General features: G+C 35.7%; 2 protein-coding genes across 2 annotated transcripts; both read right to left on the reverse strand.

Moving 5' to 3' along the window:
* Positions 1 to 677: 677 nt before the first annotated feature.
* On the reverse strand, positions 678 to 7,999 carry LOC127628706 (cysteine sulfinic acid decarboxylase-like). The gene is made up of 14 exons (XM_052105513.1): positions 7,870 to 7,999; positions 6,972 to 7,102; positions 6,558 to 6,684; positions 5,981 to 6,071; positions 5,568 to 5,790; positions 5,362 to 5,441; positions 5,227 to 5,281; positions 3,824 to 3,940; positions 3,521 to 3,585; positions 3,312 to 3,393; positions 2,127 to 2,326; positions 1,899 to 1,950; positions 1,725 to 1,814; positions 678 to 1,439 (listed from the first exon to the last, which is right to left on the reverse strand). Exons 1-14 carry the CDS (start codon positions 7,889 to 7,891, stop codon positions 1,266 to 1,268), a joined length of 1,509 nt encoding a protein of 502 aa, XP_051961473.1. The 5' UTR covers positions 7,892 to 7,999; the 3' UTR covers positions 678 to 1,265.
* Positions 8,000 to 9,196: 1,197 nt separating this feature from the next.
* LOC127628998 (uncharacterized) lies at positions 9,197 to 14,471 on the reverse strand. Its single transcript, XM_052106004.1, has 4 exons — positions 14,379 to 14,471; positions 11,886 to 12,266; positions 11,179 to 11,247; positions 9,197 to 11,083 (listed from the first exon to the last, which is right to left on the reverse strand). Exons 2-4 carry the CDS (start codon positions 12,199 to 12,201, stop codon positions 10,803 to 10,805), a joined length of 666 nt encoding a protein of 221 aa, XP_051961964.1. The 5' UTR covers positions 12,202 to 12,266; positions 14,379 to 14,471; the 3' UTR covers positions 9,197 to 10,802.
* Positions 14,472 to 16,294: the final 1,823 nt, after the last annotated feature.

A 16,294-nucleotide genomic window follows, 5' to 3' on the forward strand; every position in this document is an offset into this window, starting at 1 on the left:
TATTACTATTTACAATTGTCATTAAGCTCATTTCCATTTAAGAGTACAAACAAATTACACAAAACAAACAAATGTAATAGAAAACTCATACTTAAAAGAATAGTTCACCCAAAAATGTAAATTATCTCATCATTGACTCACCCCCCTGCAATCCCAGATGTGTATGACTTTCTTTCTTCTGCAGAACACAAACACAGATTTTTAGAAGAATATTTCAGCTCTGTAGGTCCATACAATGCAAGTGAATAGGGGACCAAAACTTTGAAGCTCCAAAAAACACTTGAAAGTAACATGAAAGTAATCCATATGACTCCATTGTTTAAATCTATATCTTCAAAGTGATACAATTGATTTTAGGTAAGAACAGACCAAAATACAACAATTTTTTCACTATAAATCTTGACATCAGCAGTCTACTTGGTGATCATGATTTCAAGCTTGATTATACTTCCTAGTGCCATTTAGCACTCTGCACATGCATCAAGCACTATGAAGTGTAATCGAGCTAGAAACCATGATCATAGATACTGCAATGTAGGATATACAGTGAAAAAGGAGTTCTATTTTAGTCTGTTCTCACCCAAAAACAATTGGATCACTTCTGAAGACATGGATTAAACCACTTGAGTTTTATGGATTACTTTCATGCTGCCTTTGTGTGCTTTTAGGGGCTTCAAAGTTTTGGTCACCATTCAGTTACATTTTATGGACCTACACAGTTGGGATATTCTTCAAAAATTTACTTTTGTGTTCTGCAGTAGAAAGTCATACTCATCTGGAATTATATGAGGGTGAGTAAATGATGAGTGTATTTTCATTTTTTGGTGAACAAAACAGTTGATTGAAATTACTTATAGCACCTTTAAAGTGACTTTCATACTTATGTAGGCCAGAATCTATTAGATTCATTCACTTTATCAACCGCTTCACAACATATACAGACATTAACATTTAGCAGAGTATGCATACATTAGAAGTACAAGAGGTAGCACTCTATAATCTACCAAGAAAATACTGTTTGCTCCTACCCTACATAGCTCATTAAAAATAAGGATGAATTGTCCTCTTTGGATGCCTGTTATCTTGCTGGCATTATCATTGTAGTAAGTATTTTGTGCTGCCAAGTCAAAATGTTAATTCAGAGAGCTTTTGTTACCTTTAAAAAAAATAAGCTCATTTGAAAAGTGGACATAAAAGTACCATGGTATGGTGAGAGGCGTGATGTGATTGGATATAGCCAATATTGTGGTGAAAAGACAAACTAATTACAGGTCCATTCCTAGTCTCTCTATCTCATCAAGAATGAAATCCATGTCATTGGTGGTCAGCTGAGGTGAAACAACAACCATACGGAAGAAGTTGACATGTCCATCCATGGGCTGGTAACCCACCATCATTGTCCCACGTTTAATCATTCTCTCTTTGATCACTGGCGCTACCTGGTGGTGTAGATTGGGCATCACATTAAGATTTGCGTAGTAATTGAAGTAATTGAAGTAATTCAATCCTCTGCCCTATACTGCATACATAAAAAAATTAACTTTTTGTTTGTGTCATCTTGGATTTGACACCTAGTGGTTTTGATGCAGCATCATTCAAAATCAATAGTTTTCAGTTTCAGATGACATTGTAGAAATTCACTATTCACAATCAGCCACGAATAATTTAATAAATGTTTTTTAATGGGGAAAAAATGACTGAGTACACATTTAAACAAAACCAACCTTTGATAAGCTTTCCAGGTAATCCGCACTGTTCTCCTTTCCTCTCAGACTTGGTGGTATAAACCAGAAGCAAACATTCACAAACTGCCCCTGTTAGAAAAACATACGGCATATATAAATATCTAGACATTTATTAGATTTATATGAACATGCTCACTATTTACAGTATATTACCTTACAGACCAGCTGAAAATTCTCTCGTTTCTCCATTTTTTCAACTAAATACCTGGTGCAAACATGAATTAATAAGAGTGCAGAAAAAACAATACATTTTGACAACTATTGCAGTGACACTGTATTACTATATTATTACTATATGATTATAATTTATTTCTATATACCTATCTATCTATAATTATAATGATAATAATAATAATAAAAAAACAGCCATGCATCTAATACCTCGAAAGGGCAAAGGCCTTTTCCACACGTTCTGCAAGGCCATGTGCTCCTATTGCCTTCCACATCAACCAGAGTTTCAAACAGTCAACCTTACGCCCACACTGTATAGACTTGTCTCCTGTGTCCAGACTTGTATCATAAAACTTGTCTTGTTGGAACAAGTAAGTTGCGTTGGCACTGTGACAATGCATCAGCAAATTCTAAAGATTAAGATCAAATTACAAATCTATATTGTCTTCATGGCTATGGAAACTGCTTAGGAAGCCTAAAAAGACAAGTGCAAAATTGACTTTTAAACATCTATTCTGAACATTGTAGGAAATATTTATTTTACTATTCATTAAAAACAGTGCGTGAACTGATTTACATTTGACTGTATACTGTATGTGTGCAGAGACAATTTGGATTCAGAAAAAATATAAAAACATAAAGTGAAATGTTTGTGCATATGTACATATATGTCAATCTAAATAGTTTTATTGAAAAAAATATTTTTAAAACATACTCCATACATTCGTGACATTTTCGAATTAGGGCTGGGAAACTGAACGCATTCATTTCTGTTATTAATGTGGACTGTATAACACGTAAAAATAAAATAAATTAACTGAAACTTGGGTTATTTGCCTTTACAAATTATGACCATGAAAAAAAATAAATAAATAAATAAATAAATAAATAAATAAAAAATATATATATATATATATATATATATATATATATATATATATATATATATATATCTGAAGGTGTATGCTTAAATGTTTGAAATTATGTTTGTAGACAAAAATATAATTGTGTCGCCAGTATTAATTTATTTCATTATAAAACAAAAATTTAATAATAACATTTTTTTTTTTTAAATTGATGGCTTGGACCAAATAATAAAGAAAAGAAGCCAATAAGTGCCCAACATAGATGGGAATTTCTTAAACTTTTAGTCACAACATAATTCCCATAGTTCCATTTATGTTATTCCATAGTTTTGATGACTTTTCTATTATTCTAAAATGTGAAAAAAAAAAATATATAATATATATATATATATATATAAAATCAAGAATGCGTAAGTGATTCAAAACTTTTGACCGGTAGTGTATATGAACATGCATGTATTTTACATGTATTATCTGCCATATATCAGATTTCTGTATGGAAATGTTCAATTTCACAAGCTTTTCATACCGTGTTATCTCGTAACAAAACCACACTGCACTGCAGGCCAGTTAGAAGCATTTTGTGGGGGTTCCAAGTCACAGAGTTGGCTCTGAGTACAAAAAAATATTTAAATGTTACGGTCAAAGATGGCCACTCTGTCCTTAAAAAGAACTTACATAGAATGAACATACTATTTAAAATACATTTCCTGGCTTTTTCAGCCCGAGAGTTCAAACCTTTCTATCCCTGAAACCAGAGGCTTGTGTTTTTTGGAAAACAGCACACTTCCTCCCCAAGCAGCCTTTTATGGTCAGAAGATGGGATACAGTTAGGAAAGAGAGAACATTCTAAACATGAACATTTTAAATGCAAACAACATCTTAGTCGAAGCAAGTCATTTTAATTTGTATAGCGCTTTTCACAACAAACACCGTCTCAAAGCATCTTTACAGAAAATTATGCTGTAACAGAAAATTAAGCTGTAATGCTCAAAGAAGTCTCGCAAAATTGTTTATATATGGAAAATATGCTACACTTACGTCAACATGCATCCACATGCCGTTTCTTTCGCTTATGTCAGCGATACGGTTGAGGGGATCAAATGCACCCAGCACTGTTGTGCCCGCTGTGGCATTGACAAAGAATGGGACAGCATCCTGAAAGACAGAGATTGGTCAAACACAATTAACATTTTACCTTCAGATCCTGGAAGGGAGAGTTTGCCCCAAAAATTCTGTCATCATTTACTTACCTCTATGTTGTTCCAAACCCATATGACATTCTTTCTTCCGTGGAACACAACGGAAGCAGACATATCATAAATGGTGTCCATACAGTATGACTTGTGTGCTGTGTGATTGCTTTTTTCATACATTTTTTTTTTTTTTTCAAATCATTATTCACTGAAAATCTTGCCTCCGTAGCTTTCAAATCTCATTCACAATTGCGCATATTTCAAACTTGGGGTGCGTAAATGCCTCTTTCAGGGTTTGACGACTTACAAGCTACAATGGAGGGGGCCATTATCAGTCAATAATGACAAATATTTTGGTCTGTTCCTCACATAAAGCTATCATAGATCTTCAGAAAACTTGGAGTATAGAGCATCAGTCCAATTAATTGCTTTTATGATGCTTCTAGGTCCTTTTTGGAGCTTGACAGCCCGTGGTCACTGTCTACTTTCGTTTTATGAAAAAGAGCAGCATAAACATTCCGCAAAATATCTCCTATTTTGTTTCACAGAAGACAGAAAGCCATACTGTTTGTGAACAACATGAACGATTAATAAATAATGTTTTTAGAACTTTTCCCTTAAAGGAATAGTTCACTAAATTAAAAATATCTAATAATTTACTCACCTTGATGATTTTTAGAAGAATATCTCAGCTCTTTTGGTCCATGCAATGCAAGTGAATTGGTGCATTTTGAAGCTCAAAAAGTCAGCATAAAAGTAATTCATAAGACTTTAGTGGTTAAATGCATGTTTTAATAAGCAATGTGATAGGTGTGGGTGAGAAACAGATAACTTTCACTTTCATCTTCTTGTGTTTTTGGTGATTCATATTCTTCATGCATATCACCCCCTACTGGACAGAGAGAAGCATTTCTAGCAAAAAATTACTAAAATATTTATCTGTTTTTCACCCGCAGCTATCATATTACTTCTGAAGTGATGGATTTAACTACTGGAGTCGTATGGATTACTTTTATTATGCCTTTATGTGCACTTGCATTATATGGACCTGCAGAGCTGGAATATTCTTCTAAAAAAAAAAAATCATAATTTGTGTTCTGCTAAAGAAAGAAAGTCATACACATCTGAGATGGCATGAGGGTGAGTGAGAACTTTTCATTTTTGGATGAACTATCCCTTTAAAAAATGTCCACTTATAACAAAATGCTTCAATTTACCAAAGTAAATAGTAGGAATTTAAATATTTACTTGGGATTTTGCCTGCAAAATTTTAGCTTCCAGGTCTTCTGGTATCATGCTGCCTCTGTGACGGGACAAAGAAACAACTTTATAAAGTGAAACACCAGTTTGGCTACACAAGTTAGAGATGAAAACTACCTGTACCTCTCATCCACTTGTACAAGGAAAACATTATCTGTCCCGATACCAAGAAAAGCAGCTGCCTTTTTCACGGAGTAATGACTCTGAAAGACAAAAATGACACAATAACAAAATATGTTGGTAACAATAATTGCACCGTAATGTTTTGGTTACATGCCCGATTGCCCTTTCAAATCTAATGTTAGTATAAGTATATCTTGTCTTTTTACCTGCTGTGAAGTAAATATGGCCAGTCGCGGTACAGCCCACAGGCCTTTTGTCTTCACTTGGGGGAAGGCCCAGTAGCGTGCAACATTCATGGCATACATGTTGGACATAGAACCCCCAGGACAGAATATACCATCTCCTTTTGACCATCCAACCAGAGCGCGTAGTTTACAAAGTACTTCCTCCTCCATTAGGACAAACACCGGAGCCACTTCATAGGTGTATCTGTAATAACTTCACACTAAGTATGTTGCGTATTGACAGGGTTGGGGAGTATATATGTGATATACACATTTTTTTAATTTTTTCATCTAATCCCAAAACATTCAGACATTTTTAAGTGTCCAAATATTTTTGAGGCCAGTGTACATTATCTGAACTAGATATCTTCTAAAATAAGCTCGTCCACACTCACTGGCTGGTGTTCAGAGTTTCAGCGAGCAGTCGTCCGGTCAGGGCATGGTAGTCCACCCCAGCAAACAGCTGATTGAAGAAATGAGGATGACCTGTGAAGGAGAAGTTTTAACAAGGCTTTTACCTTATAATCATGAATTGGCAGAGGAAATGTATTGATTTAAGACTCAACCATTGAAAACCCCATCGATAGATCAATAATTTGAATATGGAGGGGGGAGTGGGGGTCTATGATGGTTATGGCCCTGTCTTTAGAGTAGACCGCCCATTCCAAACAACATCCTATAATGCAGTAATTCCCAATCCTCGTCATGTTAATACTCCCAACACTACATACTTTGAATGTTCCTAATCTGACAAACATGATTCAAGCTCCAAGACCTGAATTGGGTGTACCCCAAAATTAATTGTGCATTGTTGGGGGCCCACAGGACCAGGACCGGTACTGGAATGCAGTCTTTGGTGTGTGTTTGTGTGTGTGTGTGTGTGTGTGTGTGTGTGGGTGTGTGTGTCTCAAAGTTCATTGTTTTGCTGTCTGTCAGCGTGGACTTTTTGAGCAAAGAATTAATCCAACATACAGGTTTTAACGCTGTATCTCGCCACATCCCGGACCCTTTGCAGTAACTGCTGGTGAGATTCTCCATGTTCTCGGAGCTCCAGGTCCAGAAGAGTTCTCAGCTGATCAGGATCTTTCCACTCGCACACCTGTGATTACAAACAGGGCCGTAGCTAATGGGGTGAATGGTGGTAACGATACTAGGGGCCCACAGATCAAGGGAGGCCCACAACAAATTTTTTACTGTATTTTTTTTATTTTTATAAAAGTGGCCCAGACCAATATACAGTCAGGGGGCCCAGAATTCCTTGCTACGGCCTTGATTACAAATATATGTAGTTGGAATTGTGGGTTCCAAGAAGTATCATACGATACAAGATAAGATAGAAAGACACAGAAGTCGTTAAATGAGAAGCTTCATTCTCAAAAGACAGACCTTCTCCTTTATGTCAGTGCCCTTGTGAAGTATGTCCTCCATAATCACTTGGAAAGCCTCAGTAAGGAACAGCTTCCCATCTGAGTTGTACAAGTCGGATTCTTCTAGGTGGACATGACCATTCGTATATTCTATATGGGATTCATATAATGTGACATCTCTTATAAAATAACGGAAAAGTTTGGTTAATTGTATTTTTTATAAAACAGCGGCAACAGCTAACAAAGATCCAAATGAACTATTCTTACGCCAGATCTCGTTTAATTGCAACGGTTGCCAAGCAACGTAGCAATCGTAGACGATTTAAAAAACGCCTTCGAATGTGTCTCATTCATTCAGAATCTAGAGTCGGAGCTATGTGATAATAATAATAGGCGTTATAAATTCCAAGGCAACAGGTTACGTCATCAACGACACGAAATCCTTTTTTCGTGTTGTTCACGAAATATGACACCAAAAGAGGATTGCTCATCTAAGATTTAGCCGAAACATGCAAACATTTAAATAAAAACATTCTAATGAAGAAACTAGTTTTTAAATTTTACATTTTCTTTTTTTTTACACTTTTGAATATTCAAGAGATCGATAAAAGCGCTCAAGTAGCGTTGCACGTTGCAGTTCCTGCAACTTATGTAATGCAATCTATACAATGCATTCTTTGTCTATCATGCCTCGATTGTTCCCCATATTCGAAAAATGTTCCACTCACAACCCCCAAACGATTGCAACTTTTTCCTGCTTCTAAATATTGTGAAACTAATTGTAAACGCACAGTAGGCTACAGTAAGTTAGACCCAAAAATGCACGATTCAGCAAAACTAACAAACGAGTGTATTAAAAAAGTTAACAGCCCGTTATGCATGCATCCAAAAACAGAAAAAACTATAAAAATTCTCACCTTTAGGAACGTTCGAAGTCATTGTGATTCTTAATCTCTTTTTTTGCTTAATACATGAAAATGTTAGCCCGTATCTGATGCCTTAAGGATACCTCGAGACCCCAGTGGTTAAATGTAGGATGCAGCTTTCATATATGTGCTCACCCACGCCCGGCATCGTCATTCAACTGACAGCCTAATTGGATTAGAGTGATATGGGTGTGTCAACAAAAAATCAATCGTTAACTCAAAAATAAATGCCCAGGAGATACGAAAGTGTATCAGTTTCTTTGCTATTTTAAATACATCTTTAGGTAACATACTCAGAATTCATTGTTTTATGGTGGTTTAATTATAATAATGCTCTTGTTTAATTGATTTTTCCTGCTGCACAGTCATTGGATGGTTAGGCTAATGATAGGGTCTTGTGTTTTTTTTTCTTCCTCAAAGTGGTACAGACATATTATCTGTTGAACAAGTGGTAATATCGTGGTATGCACAGAAGCAACTACTAGGAATAATCAATGCAACAAAACAATCTACATGCTTCTAATGGAATACGCTCGTAAATGTAGGTAATGCATGTTGGAAAACAGGGGTACAACGTTCAACATCTTCCCAACTCTACAGTGTTGTTCTAAGTTCACATTACACTCTGTGAGTTTGCTGATGAAAGAAAGATATATGCCTCCACGTATGTTTGTCTGATTGTGCAATAAGCCCAAAATCGATCACAAGATGAGATGGAAGGTCACAGAGTTGAAAAAGGCTCAAATCCCTGGACCAAAAGCAAGCTGCTGTCTCAAAGAATTGTTATTTTTTTTTAATAAAAAGCAAATGTTTTGTAATTATCTGTTAGGCTGGGCATGTTGGTCATTGTTATCATCGTATAAAAAAATACATAATAAATTAGCACGTTGGAAATTACATTTTGAACGCCAATATATCAGCCCCTATGATCCATTTCCATCTAATGGATTAATTTCCGTATGAAAGATATACCATACACTTAGGCAATGGTAACCTAAAAACATTGCACTAAAGCAAACACCTAATCAATTAAAAATTAAAGAACTGAATGGATTATGATATCAATGACAACTGAACTGGACAACAAAAGAAATGGAAAAACTATGCAGAGATTCTGAATAAGCACAACACAGATGGGGTGGCATAACTTCAGAAAGAGACTCTCCAGGAGCTGGATTTTATATGCTCCAGCCTATAGAACAATACATACAAGACCATATCTGACAATTATCTAAATTATGTAATAAAACCTAATAAAAAACTTTACTGGATAACATCAAACTGACAATAATTAACCATTTAATTATCTTCATTTATTTATTTGACTCACAATTAAACACATCATCAGAAGCATGATCCGATTATCTACAAAACAAAAACGAGATTCACAAATACAAAAAAAATGGCAAACTGAAAATTACATTTACATGCAGGAGGAAGTTACATGAAGTTTCTTCAATAAATTTAAGCATGATAACATTGTTTACAATGAAATAAATTTTCCTTTGCAGGTTGCAAGGAATACAAAAATAAAAACTGAAATCTGGCAAGACTAGACGCTGTTTAATGACTAGCTTGTACAATGGAATAGTACAAAGCTCCACCTCCAAGCCTATCACCTGCTTGGCATGCAAAACAAGGGTGAACAAGGGTGAAACACCAGGGTGAAAATTGCATCAGGGTGAAACAACGTGATACTTGCCGAGAGAGAGCAAAGGTTGCCATAATGTTGCCAGATAACGGTCTCTACTGGAATCTTTATAAACTTCCCTCATAAACATAGGCCTTACTTATCTGTCCATGGAATCAGCTCAAGTTTTAAGACTTAAATAAAACTTTTCACATTTGTTAATTCAAAAAATAATAAGAATTGTAGAAAGTATTTCAGCTAGTCAGTTGCTACAGCTCAGCTCACCTGGAATAGTTACAAAAATATTATCATATATCAGGACGCAAATGCACTGTGCAAACACAGCTGAAAAGAAGGAATGTTACGTTGTGTAACGGTCTCACATGAAACTAAGCATAACAAAAATAATCAGGTAATAATGCCATAAAGGAATAATACACAAAAAAACTATTCAAACAGTCAATTCGGTCCAGCACCTATACAAAAGAAATCAGTATTTCAAAGTTAAAAAAATAAATTGCCTAAAAGATAGGTTTACAAATCAAAATATTTGAAATGCCCGATTTATATTTTAGCTTGTTGCGTTTGAGCATTTCTCATTTTGTTTTAAGCTGCTTACTTTATATAAATCCTCTTTACTAAAACAAACAAAAAACAACAGTAAAATGAGTAAACATTCTTCATTATAACTGACTTGCAGTTATAACTCCCTCTAGTGGTATTCTTGCATGTCTGCACATGCAAAGTGCTCCAAAGTATTCTGGGTTCAATACCAGTTTAGCTCAATTAACAGCATTTGTGGCATATTGTCGATTACAACAAAAATGACTTTCGACTTGTCCCTCCTTTTCTTCAACAAAAATAAAAAATATAGCCACAAGACATAACCATATGCGTGTTAACATGATTTTAGCATGATAAAATCGCCTGCTAACATTTCCTGTGCAAAGTTATATCCACTTTTACAACTTCAATGCATGACGACATAATGCTATAAACCCTAAAAGTGTTGATTTAAACTTAACAGCTCAAATAATACAGGACATTTTAACAGAAGAATCGATGTAAGTGCTTTTATGAAATGATAAGCCTCATATTTCTACCTTTAAATCTTAAAAAAATTGGCCCCATTCACTTCCAATGTAACCTCGATGTTTGCTTTTTTTTTTAAGGAAAAGTAGGGAGGAGCCAAAATAATTTTTTGTGGTCATCAATATTATGCCACAAATGCTATCGATTAAGCTGAACTTGCATTGAACCCGGATTATTCCTTTAATGATTGTTCTCATGGGCCTCAGCTGTTTTCCAGCAGGAAGCTCATATTCCGAGGGTCTATGCCGTTCTCCTCTTGCGTTAAAAGGGAATACAGGCGGGCTGCGGTGGCCCCGCCCCTCTCGCGGATGCTCCATCTTCGCAGCATGGCGAAAACCCGTTCGGTGTGCAGCTTGTTATCTTCCTCTATCTGTTGAAGAGTGGTGGTGCTCATATCCAATGCCATAATGCCCACCTCCCTCCAGATCTTCCCGATGTAGCGGGCCACTTTCATCATTTCCCTCTCGGTCACTATCCTGGAGTCTATGGGGGAAGATTTAAGGACAGCAAAAGTGATGGTTTGGTCATGAGGCTGTTACAAAAGATGCAAATGAGAGGTGTGTTTGCGGATGACTCACTGGTTATGCATGGCTGCTCCTGGAGGACATCGTTTTCCAGCATCTCTGGCTTCTTCTTTGCTGTCGTCTCTGATAAAAGACAACATAATTCCCCAAAATACTAGAATTATTACTAGAAATAAATTCAAGTTTATTTCTTATATAACATGTACAAGTAGTGGAAAATTGGAATTATTGATGCCACTCTACTCAATAGTATCAAACATTAAAAGCCTAAATATATATGATAAATAATCTGAAAATAAATAATAAAATCCTAAACACAATTAAAAACAATCTTAAATACTATGTGCAAATAAATTAATTACACAATTCAAATGATAAAGACAGAATTATAACATATGTATTTTAAAGTTTGAAGGCAATAATGGTGTGTAAATAACACAAAGGTGGCATACAGTTACAATGTTAATCAAAAATATTTGTAATTTTTATTCTATTTACATATACAAAACTACAGTATTAGCAATACAATTGTTATTTGGAGCAAAAATGTGCTTATTTTTGTTATTGTATATATCTCCCCAACTTTGTTGCCTGTTATTTTCTTCAAAGAAGACACCCCTGTCATATATTAATACAATTAATATACATCTGGGACAAAATTATTGCCATTAAACATCTTTATATATTTTTAATCAAGCACCATTATTGACTAAAACTTGCATGTGTATGCTTGCATGTGTATGAACTGTGCGAGATCATACCTGAGGTTGTTTTTTGCATCTTTCGTTTGTTGATTTGCAGCTTTTTAAGTTTCGGAAATGTCTCTTGCATGTCTTGTCTTTTCAGCAACCTCAGGAAACTCAGGGCACGTTTGTTGTTGCAAATCACATAATCCAAGATATCCCGTACCTGCTGTGATCGCTTGTTTATGTCTTTAATATTGTTGTACTGATTATTGGACAATATGCCAAGAGAATGGCAATGCTGCAGCAAGAAGTCTGGATCTTCCATCAGGGCGTCCATTAGTTCAGGCTTGAGACTCAGGATGAGCTTGGTGCCATCTACTGGTCCATCCATTGCCTGTTAATCCTTGGTTAGGGATGTGCAAATCTTCTTTACAATGTTTTTGAAACCAGATTCAGCTGTAACAAAAATGAAATTAGAAATAAAATGAAGGTATAAAAAACAGTGTGACGCATCTCAACCTACACTGAACTGGATATTGTATATTGTATGGGTGTTGATGAAGCAACATCTCTGTCTTAACCAAATTAAATGGTAACAAGAGCATGTGGCATCACCTTTCACATGCCAGTGCACTTGTTTACATGTCAAAAAAAGTCTCCACACTCCACACATCTCCACTGAATACAAATTTAAAGTGGAGAGCACCTCATGTGGTCATTATTATAATGCAGTACAAGCTTTGCATACATTTGATTCATATTAAGACATCACATGGACAATTGTGACATGTATTAAACACAGAAAATGTCTGAACTAAAGAGCATGACTAAAACAATTCAGGTGAGAAAGCATAGCCTTAAAAATAATCAATCTATTACGCTTCTATGAGACTCACCATCACTGAGCTACAGGAAGAGTGTTATCTTTCTGTATGAGTGCATATGTTAGGAATTAAACACTATACTGCATAATGTGCAGTAAACACTGTGTCTATTTACAATTTTTTATTATATAGGATGTTAAAGGGATAGTTCACCCAAAAATAAAAATTCTCTCATCATTTACTCACCCTCATGCATCCCAGATGTGAATGAATTCTTTTTTCTGCTGAACACAAACAGAGATTTTTAGAAGAACGTTTCAGCTCTGTACGTCCATACAATGCAAGGGAATGGGTACCAACATTTTTGGATTAAAAGCACACAAAGGCAGCATAACAGTAATTCATAATAATCCAGGGGTTAAACCTATCTCTACAAAAGGGATATTATAAGCGTGGGTGAGAAACAGATCAATATTTACATTTTATTTTCTTCTTTTGATTTTGGCAATTCACATTCTTTGTGTATATCGCCACCTACTGCGCAGGGAGGAGAATTTATAGTGAAAAAGGACTTAAATATTGATCTGTTTCAAACCCACACTTATTACATCACTTCGGAAGACATGGATTTAACCATCTGAGTCATATGGATTCATTTTACATTGCCTTTATGTGCATTTTGGAGCATCAAAATTGTGGTACCCATTCACTGTGCATTGTGAGGACCTACAGAGCAGAAAATGTCTTCTAAAAAAATATATATATATTTTCGGCTGAAGAAAGTCATACACATCTGGGATGGCATGAGGGCGAGTAAATGATGAGAGAATTTTCATTTTTGGGTTAAGTAGTATGCAGAATTTAATAATAAATGTTCAAAGCAGTATGTCACATTACTGTCATATGATCTCATTATATTGCTTGTTTAATTTAGCAAGTGGTGTCCAGACTCCAGTTATGAAGAATAAAAACTTCCGCCATTTTCATCCAATTCTGTATATAAAGAAACAAACAAACAAAGAAAGCAGTAGGTCTTTTGGATGCTGCACGCATACAGACAATTTGCATGTACACTGTATGCATCCTGCAGAAATAGTAGTATGCGATTTTGAACCACTTGTTTTTAAGATGTAGGTGCTCTTTGTTATTAGACTTCCAAATATGAATTATGTATAACTTTTCAACCCGCACATATAATACTACAATTCTTATTTTAGACCTATTAATGTTTTACAATCTCTCTTGATCATATCTGTGGGGACTTTCCACGGTGTAAACGCTTCACTACTTTAATCTGTTTACTTTCCGAAAAGACTATCAAATAGGCTACATTGCATTATATTAGTAAACAGTTTTTGGCTTCTTTGCACACCAGCCACATAATACACTGACCCAATTTCAAGTGCATTGCTCCACATCGATCGTTTGACTGGCATCTCTTTTAAAGCGGTAAGAAGAAGCGGGAAACGTAAAAGAACAAAGATAATCTCATTTCATCTGTCGATGCGCTCGCGCGCTCACTTCAGTTTTAAAATTTCCTTTTCATTTTTAAATTGTAACAAGTGTTCGCTGTTTTATGTCTGCACGTGCTGTCTTTGTTTTTAAAATGGATGTTATTGTGACGTAGAAACTGAAAGGATACAATGCAGCGCGTGTTTTCAACTAGAAAGCACCAAACGGAAGTACTCTATACGTACACGAGAGAAATAATATTTTATGTTACATTAAAGTACATTTTGTTTACCTCAGTTTGCTGGAGGGAAATTTTCCTCATCCACACCACCACATCCGTGAGTAATATGATATTGATGTATGTAGGCTACTACTTATGCCACCGCCTGGGCAGAGAGTGCAATACAATTTCATTTGAGCAGGATGTAAACGTACAATATCAACAACAACTCGTATAAGTGCTCCTCCCTTCCCCTATTTACATTTCCATATTCTAGAGTCTTAACATGCAGAACTTGAACTCTGAGATTGACCCATGATTTTGTGAAGTATAGGCTACTGTATATGCAACCCAAGAATGAGTCATGAATGAGTGTGTAATGATGAAATCACTCTGCTATGGCGACATTCACTTTGCATTGGTGCATCTTTCGTGTCCACCTTCTTTGGTAAAACGTAGCTTTGCACTTTTCTACCCTGCCTATAATAAGAAGGGGAAAATAGCTACAGTCAACCTTTGACAATCATAATCCAACACATAACTGATTGAGAGTAACAAAGGAGAAATATTATAATGATATTGGAGAGAAATCTAAAAAGTTTTTATATATATAAAAGAGGAAGGCAGGCTACATTAAGCTGGGCTATAAAAGTTAACATGGTAATTTAAGGGGGAGTCACATGATGCCATGCAATGTTTGGATGCGTGAACGGCGAGCTCTGTGCACTTTGCTAGTTTTAATACTTTTCATGTCATAAACCAGTGAGATTTGATACACCCTGATCCATAACTGTTCTAGGAAGACAATATGTCAAAGAAATCAAAATCCTACATGCTCAAGCTGACAATGGAGTCAATTTGGCCGAAGAAGTGAAAGAGATTTGGTGTGAATTGCTGAAGGTGTCAGCAATGCTGGCGAAGGTCATTGCAGACTTGGAGGAACTTGCTATAATATGTCGATCGAGCACTGCCATGGAGACGATATTCACTGATATGGTTACAAGTGTGGCATATGTTGAGAAATGGATCGATTATCTGGAGTCATCGGAGAGGGGAAAAGGACAAAGATCCAAGTGAGTGTAAGACTTACCAACCAAATTCTCTGATCCAGCTAGATGTAAAAATACTGTCAAAAATATTGGCTAACCGATGAAGTAAAGATATCACATCTCTTATACATATAGATCAGGTGGGGTTTATTCGGGGCCACAGCTCTTCTGATAACAGGAAGATGATTTTCCAGGTGTGGTGGCGGGAGGCATGGCGCATAAGCTTTTGCTTTGCGCAGATGATATTTTATTAATCGTCTCTGACCCCACTAGATCTATGCCTTGCCGCCACATAATTATTCATTCCTTTTCTAAGTTCTCAGGATACGAGTCAACTGGTCTAAACCGATTGGCCGATTGACAAAGGTGGGCTGGGCCTACCCAAGATTTTGTTTTATTATTATGCATTCAGTCTCAGACATTTGGCTCATTGGTGGCTTCCACCTGAGAGAGCCCCTCCCTGGTTTTGTATTGAACAGGAAGTTCTTGCCCCTATTTCACCATTGCAAAGCTTTTCTATCAAACTAACCAGACAAGTTAAGTTACACCCCGTTATCTCACATTTGCACTCGGTATGGACAAAAGTGTCTAGAGTGTTTAATTCAGACATTTATTTAAATGTTGCCTTGTGCATATGGCTGAACTCAAAATTATGTATTGATAAGAATGTTCGGGGGGAGAGGTTTAATGTATATAATTGACTCCATATTTTATGTTGTGTTTGTTTGTCTTGTGAATGGAATCAATAAAAATAGTTAATAACAACATGGTAACTTAAGTTATTAATTATCTAGGTTAACAAAGTTTAAACCTAGATAATTTCATTCCGTTTTCTAAAAACTGCACTCAAAGAAAATATTTTAGCCTATTTTTAATATTTACAAAATTCAATGTCATAACAAAATTCCATCAAATTGATTTGTATAATGTTTTAACGTT

The sequence above is a fragment of the Xyrauchen texanus genome, chromosome 35, assembly GCF_025860055.1.
Source record: "Xyrauchen texanus isolate HMW12.3.18 chromosome 35, RBS_HiC_50CHRs, whole genome shotgun sequence".
In the NCBI taxonomy this organism is placed as follows: Eukaryota; Metazoa; Chordata; class Actinopteri; order Cypriniformes; family Catostomidae; genus Xyrauchen; species Xyrauchen texanus.